This window comes from Ylistrum balloti, unplaced genomic scaffold, assembly GCF_031769215.1.
Source record: "Ylistrum balloti isolate Yb309-2 unplaced genomic scaffold, AGI_CSIRO_Ybal_v1 Utg370764, whole genome shotgun sequence".
Classification (NCBI taxonomy): domain Eukaryota; kingdom Metazoa; phylum Mollusca; class Bivalvia; order Pectinida; family Pectinidae; genus Ylistrum; species Ylistrum balloti.
In genome coordinates this window covers 64,436-76,132 of record NW_026782448.1, presented here as the reverse complement: position 1 = coordinate 76,132, position 11,697 = coordinate 64,436, and the positions used below count along the sequence as shown (strand labels likewise).

The 11,697-nt window shown below is 38.8% G+C and overlaps 1 protein-coding gene across 1 annotated transcript; it reads left to right on the top strand.

Annotated features, from left to right (window-relative positions):
* The first annotated feature begins 2,599 nt into the window (after positions 1-2,599).
* On the top strand, positions 2,600-7,788 carry LOC132558165 (mucin-2-like). Its single transcript, XM_060222697.1, has 2 exons — positions 2,600-2,981; positions 5,846-7,788. The coding sequence occupies exons 1-2, from the start codon at positions 2,600-2,602 to the stop codon at positions 7,786-7,788; spliced, it is 2,325 nt and encodes a 774-aa protein (XP_060078680.1).
* The last annotated feature ends 3,909 nt before the right edge of the window (positions 7,789-11,697 follow it).

Below are 11,697 nucleotides of genomic sequence, written 5' to 3'. Positions count from 1 at the left end.
AGGTAAGTTACTCCATAATCCGTACATAATACAACAGTTATACAGGTAAGCTACTCCATAATCCGTACATAATACAACAGTTATACAGGTAAGCTACTCCATAATCCGTACATAATACAACAGTTATACAGGTAAGCTACTCCATAATCCGTACATAATACAACAGTTATACAGGTAAGCTACTCCATAATCCGTACATAATACAACAGTTATACAGGTAAGCTACTCCATAATCCGTACATAATACAACAGTTATACAGGTAAGCTACTCCATAATCCGTACATAATACAACAGTTATACAGGTAAGCTACTCCATAATCCGTACATAATACAACAGTTATACAGGTAAGCTACTCCATAATCCGTACATAATACAACAGTTATACAGGTAAGCTACTCCATAATCCGTACACAATACAACAGTTATACAGGTAAGCTACTCCATAATCCGTACATAATACAACAGTTATACAGGTAAGCTACTCCATAATCCGTACATAATACAACAGTTATACAGGTAAGTTACTCCATAATCCGTTATACATAATACAACAGTTATACAGGTAAGCTACTCCATAATCCGTACATAATACAACAGTTATACAGGTAAGCTACTCCATAATCCGTACATAATACATCAGTTATACAGGTAAGCTACTCCATAATCCGTACATAATACAACAGTTATACAGGTAAGCTACTCCATAATCCGTACATAATACAACATTTATACAGTAAGCTACTCCATAATCCGTACATAATACAACAGTTATACAGGTAAGCTACTCCATAATCCGTACATAATACAACAGTTATACAGGTAAGCTACTCCATAATCCGTACATAATACAACAGTTATACAGGTAAGTTACTCCATAATCCGTACATAATACAACAGTTATACAGGTAAGTTACTCCATAATCCGTACATAATACAACAGTTATACAGGTAAGTTACTCCATAATCCGTATACAATACAACAGTTATACAGGTAAGTTACTCCATAATCCGTACAATTACAACAGTTATACAGGTAAGTTACTCCATAATCCGTACATAATACAACAGTTATACAGGTAAGCTACTCCATAATCCGTACATAATACAACAGTTATACAGGTAAGTTACTCCATAATCCGTACATAATACAACAGTTATACAGGTAAGTTACTCCATAATCCGTACATAATACAACAGTTATACAGGTAAGCTACTCCATAATCCGTACATAATACAACAGTTATACAGGTAAGCTACTCCATAATCCGTAAGTTACTCCATAATCCGTACATAATACAACAGTTATACAGGTAAGCTACTCCATAATCCGTACATAATACAACAGTTATACAGGTAAGCTACTCCATAATCCGTACATAATACAACAGTTATACAGGTAAGCTACTCCATAATCCGTTATACAGGTAAGCACTCCATAATCCGTACAACAACAGTTATACAGGTAAGCTACTCCATAATCCGTACATAATACAACAGTTATACAGGTAAGCTACTCCATAATCAACAGTTATACAGGTAAGCTACAACAGTTATACAGGTAAGCTACTCCATAATCCGTACATAATACAACAGTTATACAGGTAAGCTACTCCATAATCCGTACATAATACAACAGTTCTACAGGTAAGCTACTCCATAATCCGTACATAATACAACAGTTATACAGGTAAGCTACTCCATAATCCGTACATAATACAACAGTTATACAGGTAAGCTACTCCATAATCAACAGTTATACAGGTAATACAACAGTTATACAGGTAAGCTACTCCATAATCCGTACATAATACAACAGTTATACAGGTAAGCTACTCCATAATCCGTACATAATACAACAGTTATACAGGTAAGCTACTCCATAATCCGTACATAATACAACAGTTATACAGGTAAGTTACTCCATAATCCGTACATAATACAACAGTTATACAGGTAAGCTACTCCATAATCCGTACATAATACAACAGTTATACAGGTAAGCTACTCCATAATCCGTACATAATACAACAGTTATACAGGTAAGCTACTCCATAATCCGTACAATACAACAGTACAACAGTTATACAGGTAAGCTCCATAATCCGTACATAATACAACAGTTATACAGGTAAGCTACTCCATAATCCGTACAATTACAACAGTTATACAGGTAAGTTACTCCATAATCCGTACATAATACAACAGTTATACAGGTAAGTTACTCCATAATCCGTACATAATACAACAGTTATACAGGTAAGCTACTCCATAATCCGTACACAATACAACAGTTATACAGGTAAGTTACTCCATAATCCGTACATAATACAACAGTTATACAGGTAAGCTTGTACTGATATTCGCATTAATCCGTACACAAACAATAGTTATCAAGAGCTAATGATAAATCCGTATGAGTCCCTACGATTTGTTGAGGGGGAGGGTTATCGTGGGATATGCGCGTGACCGACGTTTGTACACAAACGAATTATAGATTGATTGGTAGGCTATCTTGGCCATTATTATATAAAGATGGAAAAACCTAGTTAGATTTTATCAGATAATTGTGTGTAGGTGATGTTTGAAGGTATGGAAGCATGTTGAAAACTTTGTCTTATCTTAATTATAGAGAAGTCCGGCAGATCAGTTATGCTTCCCAGACAACCAACACTGCCGGCGGATTGTCAACTCTCCTGGATTATGTGTTTGTAGAGGGTAATGGCGACCGTCGCGACGTGCCAAACGCAGTAATTCTAATAACAGATGGACAGTCCAATACGAATAGCCTTTATACTGTTTATATGGCTGAACAAGTACGAAACAATAGCATAACCATATACACAGTGGGCGTGGCCCTTTCTGACACCACTGAGATCGAGGCCATTGCATCACTTCCGGCTTCTAAATACGCCACTGCTGTAGATACTTTCGATGATTTAGATGGGTTTGGAAATTCCTTGTTACAGCAGATTTGTGAAGGTAAGAAACATATACCTTTCGTCAATGAATCAAATTACCTTCTATTTCTTTGTGCAATATGAATTTGCCTGTTGGTTCCATTGTTGTATACCTTGTTCTCGTTTGAATTTGGTAACTTACTTGGATTGACAAAGATTTACACAGCGGATGAAGCTGAAGACGCTTACTCTTTCGGAACGCTTGATCTTATTCTCCTTGTACTTCATCAGGATTCTCACTGTAAATGAATCTTTCTTTTGTTCATTTTCCCCATGTGTTACTGGATTTGAGTTTGGATTATGATTATGTTGCCATGCTGATTTTAATTTTGTAATTGATCATAATGAATTTTAATACACAGATCGTGATATGTTAAACTTCTCCACGAAATATTTTTATTTTGAGAATATCATTATTTTCATATCAAAACGTTTTGATTTCGGATTAGCTTACCCCAACTAAAGGGTACACATTTCCATTGTAACTTTGTTACACTTTGACATTTAAGTGACAACCTATACCACAATTAGCAAAACTAGCTGTATTTATGTAAGTGTTAAGACAATCACAACCCATACCAAATTTAGGAAAATAAAATTTGTTTATATAAGTATTAAGTGTCTGATTTGTGTGATGAAAATTCAAGTAAACCTCACTGTCTGTCTGATTTGTGTAATTACAATTTATGTAAACCTCACTGTCTGTCTAATATGTGTAATTATGATTGATGTAAACCTCACTGTCTGTCTGATTTGTGTAATTATAATTTATGTAAACCACACTGTCTGATATGTGTAATTATAATTACTGTAATCCACACTGTCTGATATGTGTAATTATAATTACTGTAATCCACACTGTCTGATATGTGTAATTATAATTTATGTAAACCTCACTGTCTGATATGTGTAATTATAATTTATGTAAACCTCACTGTCTGTCTGATTTGTGTAATTATAATTTATGTAAACATCATTGTCTGTCTGATATGTGTAATTATAATTGATGTTAACCTCACTGTCTGATTTGTGTAATTATAATTTATGTAAACCTCATTGTCTGATATGTGTAATTATAATTGATGTAAACCTCAGTGTCTGTCTGATTTGTGTAATTATAATTTATGTAAACCTCACTGTCTGTCTGATATGTGTAATTATGATTGATGTAAACCTCACTGTCTGTCTGATTTGTGTAATTATAATTGATGTAAACCACACTGTCTGATATGTGTAATTATAATTACTGTAAACCTCATTGTCTGTCTGATATGTGTAATTATAATTTATGTAAACCTCATTGTCTGTCTGATATGTGTAATTATAATTTATGTAAACCTCACTGTCTGTCTGATTTGTGTAATTATAATTTATGTAAACCTCATTGTCTGATATGTGTAATTATAATTTATGCTATCCACACTGTCTGATATGTGTAATTATAATTTATGTAAACCTCACTGTCTGTCTCATTTGTGTAATTATAATTACTGTAATCCACACTGTCTGATATGTGTAATTATAATTTATGTAAACCTCACTGTCTGATATGTGTAATTATAATTTATGTAAACCTCACTGTCTGTCTGATTTGTGTAATTATAATTACTGTAATCCACACTGTCTGATATGTGTAATTATAATTTATGTAAACCTCACTGTCTGATATGTGTAATTATAATTTATGTAAACCTCACTGTCTGTCTGATTTGTGTAATTATAATTTATGTAAACCTCACTGTCTGTCTGATTTGTGTAATTATAATTTATGTAAACCTCATTGTCTGTCTGATTTGTGTAATTATAATTAATGTAATCCACACTGTCTGATATGTGTAATTATAATTTATGTAAACCTCACTGTCTGATATGTGTAATTATAATTTATGTAAACCTCATTGTCTGATATGTGTAATTATAATTTATGTAAACCTCACTGTCTGTCTGATTTGTGTAAATATAATTTATGTAAACCTCACTGTCTGTCTGATATGTGTAATTATAATTACTGTAATCCACACTGTCTGATATGTGTAATTATAATTTATGTAAACCTCACTGTCTGATATGTGTAATTATAATTTATGTAAACCTCATTGTCTGATATGTGTAATTATAATTTATGTAAACCTCACTGTCTGTCTGATTTGTGTAAATATAATTTATGTAAACCTCATTGTCTGTCTGATTTGTGTAATTATAATTACTGTAATCCACACTGTCTGATATGTGTAATTATAATTTATGTAAACCTCACTGTCTGATATGTGTAATTATAATTACTGTAAACCTCACTGTCTGTCTGAATTGTGTAAATATAATTTATGTAAACCTCACTGTCTGTCTGATATGTGTAGTGATAATTGATGTAAACCTCACTGTCTGTCTGATATGTGTAGTGATAATTGATGTAAACCTCATTGTCTGTCTGATATGTGTAATTATAATTGATGTAAACCTCACTGTCTGTCTGATTTGTGTAATTATAATTTATGTAAACCTCACTGTCTGTCTGATTTGTGTAATTATAATTTATGTAAACCTCACTGTCTGTCTGATTTGTGTAATTATAATTACTGTAATCCACACTGTCTGTCTGATATGTGTAATTATAATTTATGTAAACCTCACTGTCTGTCTGATTTGTGTAATTATAATTTATGTAAACCTCACTGTCTGTCTGATATGTGTAATTATAATTGATGTAAACCTCACTGTCTGTCTGATATGTGTAATTATAATTGATGTAAACCTCACTGTCTGTCTGATATGTGTTTATGTAAACCTCACTGTCCGTCTGATTTGCTTCAGGTGTCTGACTATTTTGTTTCTTTGTTTGAGTTTGCGTTTAGTTGATGTTATGAAAGAATCAATTTCTCTTTGAAGATATACCAACCACTACAACATCAACTACACCGACCACTCCGACTACAACTGCAACTCTAACTACCACTACCATTCCAACGACAACTCCAACTACCATGTTAGCTGTAACTACTAAAACCGTAACAACTCCAACTGCTCTAACCACTACCAACACAAACACAGAGACAACAAACAACGCTCCCACAACTACAAACACAGCGACAACAAACAACGCTCCCACAGCTACAAACACAGAGACAACAAACAACGCTCCGGTAACTACAAACACAGTGACAACAAACAACGCTCCTACAATTACAAACACAGTGATAACACACAACGCTCCTACAACTACAATCACAGCGACAACAAACAACGCTCCCACAGCTACAATCACAGAGACAACAAACAACGCTCCCACAACTACAAACACAGCGACAACAAACAACGCTCCCATAGCTACAAACACAGAGACAACAAACAACGCTCCGGTAACTACAAACACAGTGACAACAAACAACGCTCCTACAATTACAAACACAGTGATAACACACAACGCTCCTACAACTACAATCACAGCGACAACAAACAATGCTCCCACAGCTACAATCACAGAGACAACAAACAACGCTCCCACAACTACAAACACAGAGACAACAAACAACGCTCCCACAGCTACAAACACAGAGACAACAAACAACGCTCTGGTAACTACAAACACAGTGACAACAAATAACGCTCCCACAACTACGATCACAGCGACAACAAACAACGCTCCCACAGCTACAAACACAGAGACAACAAACAATGCTCCTACAACTACATACACAGTGACAACAAACAACGCTCCCACAACTACGATAACAGCGACAACAAACAACGCTCCGGTAACTACAAACACAGAGACAACAAACAACGCTCCTACAACTACAATCACAGTGACAACAAACAACACTCCCACAGCTACAAACACAGAGACAACAAACAACGCTCTGGTAACTACAAACACAGTGACAACAAATAACGCTCCCACAACTACGATCACAGCGACAACAAACAATGCTCCCACAGCTACAAACACAGAGACAACAAACAACGCTCCGGTAACTACAAACACAGTGACAACAAACAACGCTCCCACAACTACGATCACAGCGACAACAAACAACACTCCCACAACTACGATCACAGCGACAACAAAGAACGCTCCCACTGCTACAAACACAGAGACAACAAACAACGCTCCGGTAACTACAAACACAGTGACAACAAACAACGCTCCCACAACTACGATCACAGCGACAACAAACAACACTCCCACAACTACGATCACAGCGACAACAAAGAACGCTCCCACTGCTACAAACACAGAGACAACAAACAACGCTCCCACAGCTACAATCACAGAGACAACAAACAACGCTCCTACAACTACTAACACAGTGACAACAAACAACGCTCCGGCAACTACTAACACAGTGACAACAAACAACGCTCCGGCAACTACTAACACAGTGACAACAAACAACGCTCCAGCAACTACGATCATAGCGACAACAAACAACGTTCCCACAACTACAAACACAGAGACAACAAATAACGCTCCCACAACTATAAACACAGTGACAACAAACAACGCTCCTGCAACTACGAACACAGCGACAACAAACAACGCTCCAGCAACTACGAATACGCCGACAACAAAGAATGTTTCATCAAGTATGGTTACAAAAACGTTTCCTGTGATATCCTCAGTCAATGGAAGTTCTATGTATATTTCCTCGTTATGCTTGTGTACATGTAACGGGATACATTACCACACAAGCACTGGACATGAGCTACAGCAATGGATACACACTACACGTGACTCACTTTCCGTGAAATCCAATCCTGGCAGTGTAGAAGCTCCGTATAGTATACCACAACCCTTCAGTTCACGTAACCACCTTCAGTTCACGTTCTGACCACTACAACAACCACCTTCAGTTCACGTTCTGACCACTACAACAACCACATTCAATTCATGTTCTGACCACTACAACAACCACATTCAGTTCATGTTCTGACCACTACCACAATCACCTTCAGTTCACGTTCTGACCACTACCACAACCACCTTCAGTTCACGTTTTGACCACTACAGCAACCATCCTCAGTTCATTTTACCAAAACCACCACTTAAACAACCACATTCAGTTCATTTTTGACACACAACCACCTTCAGTTCACGTTCTGACCACTACAACAACCACCTTCAGTTCACGTTCTGACCACTACAACAACCACATTCAGTACGCGTTCTGACCACTACAACAACCACCTTCAGTTCATGTTCTGACCACTACCAAAACCACAACCACATTCAGTTCACGTTCTGACCACCACCACAACCACCTTCAGTTCATGTTCTGACCACTACCACAACCACCTTCAGTTCACGTTCTGACCACTACAACAACCACCTTCAGTTCATGTTCTGACCACTACCAAAACCACTTTCAGTTCACGTTCTGACCACTACCACAACCACATTCAGTTCATGTTCTGACCACTACAACAACCACATTCAGTTCACGTTCTTACCACTACCACAACCACATTCAGTTCATGTTTTGGACACTTCAGCAACCACCTTCAGTTCAGGTTTTGACCACTACAACAACCACCTTCAGTTCACGTTCTGACCACTACAACAACCACCTTCAGTTCACGTTCTGACCACTACAACAACCACATTCAGTTCACGTTTTGGACTCTACAGCAACCACCTTCAGTTCATGTTCTGACCACTACAACAACCACATTCCGTTCATGTTCTGACCGCTATTGCAACCACATTCAGTTCATGTTCTGACCACTACCACAACCATCCTCAGTTCACGTTTTGACCACTACAACAACCACATTCAGTTTATGTTCTGACCACAACCACCTTCAGTTCACGTTCTGACCACTACAACAACCACCTTCAGTTCACGTTCTGACCACTACAACAACCACATTCAGTTCATGTTCTGACCACTACAACAACCACATTCAGTTCACGTTCTGACCACTACCACAACCACCTTCAGTACGCGTTCTGACCACTACCAAAACCACCTTCAGTTCACGTTCTGACCACTACCACAACCACCTTCAGTTCATGTTCTGACCACTACCACAACCACCTTCAGTTCACGTTCTGACCACTACAACAACCACATTCAGTACGCGTTCTGACCACTACCACAACCACCTTCAGTACGCGTTCTGACCACTACCAAAACCACCTTCAGTTCACGTTCTGACCACTACCACAACCACCTTCAGTTCACGTTCTGACCACTACCACAACCACCTTCAGTTCACGTTCTGACCACTACAACAACCACCTTCAGTTCATGTTCTGACCACTACCAAAACCACTTTCAGTTGACGTTCTGACCACTACCACAACCACATTCAGTTCATGTTTTGGACACTTCAGCAACCACCTTCAGTTCAGGTTTTGACCACTACAACAACCACCTTCAGTTCATGTTCTGACCACTACAACAACCACATTCCGTTCATGTTCTGACCGCTATAGCAACCACATTCAGTTCATGTTCTGACCACTACCACAACCACCTTCACTTCATGTTCTGACCACTACCACAACCATCCTCAGTTCACGTTTTGACCACTACAACAACCACATTCAGTTCATGTTCTGACCACTACAACAACCACCTTCAGTTCACGTTCTGACCACTACAACAACCACATTCAGTACGCGTTCTGACCACTACAACAACCACCTTCAGTTCATGTTCTGACCACTACCACAGTTCATGTTCTGACCACTACCAAAACCACTTTCAGTTGACGTTCTGACCACTACCACAACCACATTCAGTTCACGTTTTGACCACTACAACAACCACATTCAGTTTATGTTCTGACCACTACCACAACCACCTTCAGTTCACGTTCTGACCACTACAACAACCACCTTCAGTTCACGTTCTGACCACTACAACAACCACATTCAGTTCATGTTCTGACCACTACAACAACCACCTTCAGTTCACGTTATGACCACAACCACAACCACATTCAGTTTACGCTCTGACCACTACCACAACCACATTCAGTTCATGTTCTGACCACTACCACAACCACCTTCACTTCATGTTCTGACCACTACCACAACCATCCTCAGTTCACGTTTTGACCACTACAACAACCACATTCAGTTTATGTTCTGACCACTACCACAACCACCTTCAGTTCACGTTCTGACCACTACAACAACCACATTCAGTTCATGTTCTGACCACTACCACAATCACCTTCAGTTCACGTTCTGACCACTACCACAACCACCTTCAGTTCACGTTTTGGACTCTACAGCAACCACCTTCAGTTCAAGTTTTGAACTCAACAGCAACCACCTTCAGTTCACGTTCTGACCGCTATAGCAACCACATTCAGTTCATGTTCTGACCACTACCACAACCACCTTCAGTTCACGTTCTGACCATTACCACAACCATCCTCAGTTCACGTTTTGACCACTACAAAACCACCTTCAGTTCACGTTCTGACCACTACCACAACCACCTTCAGTTCATGTTCTGACCACTACCACAACCACCTTCAGTTCACGTTCTGACCACTACAACAACCACCTTCAGTTCACGTTCTGACCACTACAACAACCACCTTCAGTTCACGTTCTGACCACTACAACAACCACCTTCAGTTCATGTTCTGACCACTACAACAACCACATTCAGTTCATGTTCTGACCACTACAACAACCACATTCAGTTCACGTTTTGATACACATTCAGTTCACGTTTTAACCACTACAGCAACCTTCAGTTCACGTTTTGACCACTATCACAACCACCTTCAGTTCACGTTCTGACCACTACAGCAACCAACTTCATTTCACGTTCTGACCACTACCTCAATCACCTTCAGTTCACGTTCTGACCACTACCACAACCACCTTCAGTTCACGTTTTGGACTCTACAGCAACCACCTTCAGTTCACGTTCTGACCACTACCACAACCACCTTCAGTTCACGTTATGACCACAACCACAACCACATTCAGTTTACGCTCTGACCACTACCACAACCACATTCAGTTCACGTTTTGACCACTACAGCAACCTTCAGTTCACGTTTTGACCACTACCACAATCACCTTCAGTTCACGTTCTGACCACTACCACAACCACCTTCAGTTCACGTTCTGACCACTACCACAACCACCTTCAGTTCACGTTTTGACCACTACAGCAACCACCTTCAGTTCACGTTCTGACCACTACCACAACCACCTTCAGTTCACGTTTTGGACTCTACAGCAACCACCTTCAGTTCAAGTTTTGAACTCAACAACAACCACCTTCAGTTCATGTTTTGGACACAACAGCAACCAACTTCATTTCACGTTTTGGACACTTCAGCAACCAACTTCAGTTCATGTTTTAGACTCTACAGTAACCACCAACAGTTCAAGTTTCGAACTCTACAGCAACCACATTCAGTTCACGTTTTGGACTCAACAGCAACCACCTTCAGTTCAAGTTTCGAACTCTACAGCAACCACCTTCAGTTCACGTTTTGGTCACTGTTACAACAACTTGTATCTTCAGTTCTCGTTCTGAGCGCTAGCGCATAGACGATCTTTTCCTGAGAATGTCGGATTTTTCGTTGTCGTCTCCTCGATTTCAAAACATTTGCCCTTAGCGTTGTTTGGCCCTGTTTAATTCTATTTTTTCTCAGTTTGTATTAAAAGGTTCTGGTTACTTGTGCGTCTTTTGTACAAAAAGAATCAGTCGTATTAGTGGGAAGATCTTCACACCACACTCAACCAACACATTAGTTCACCA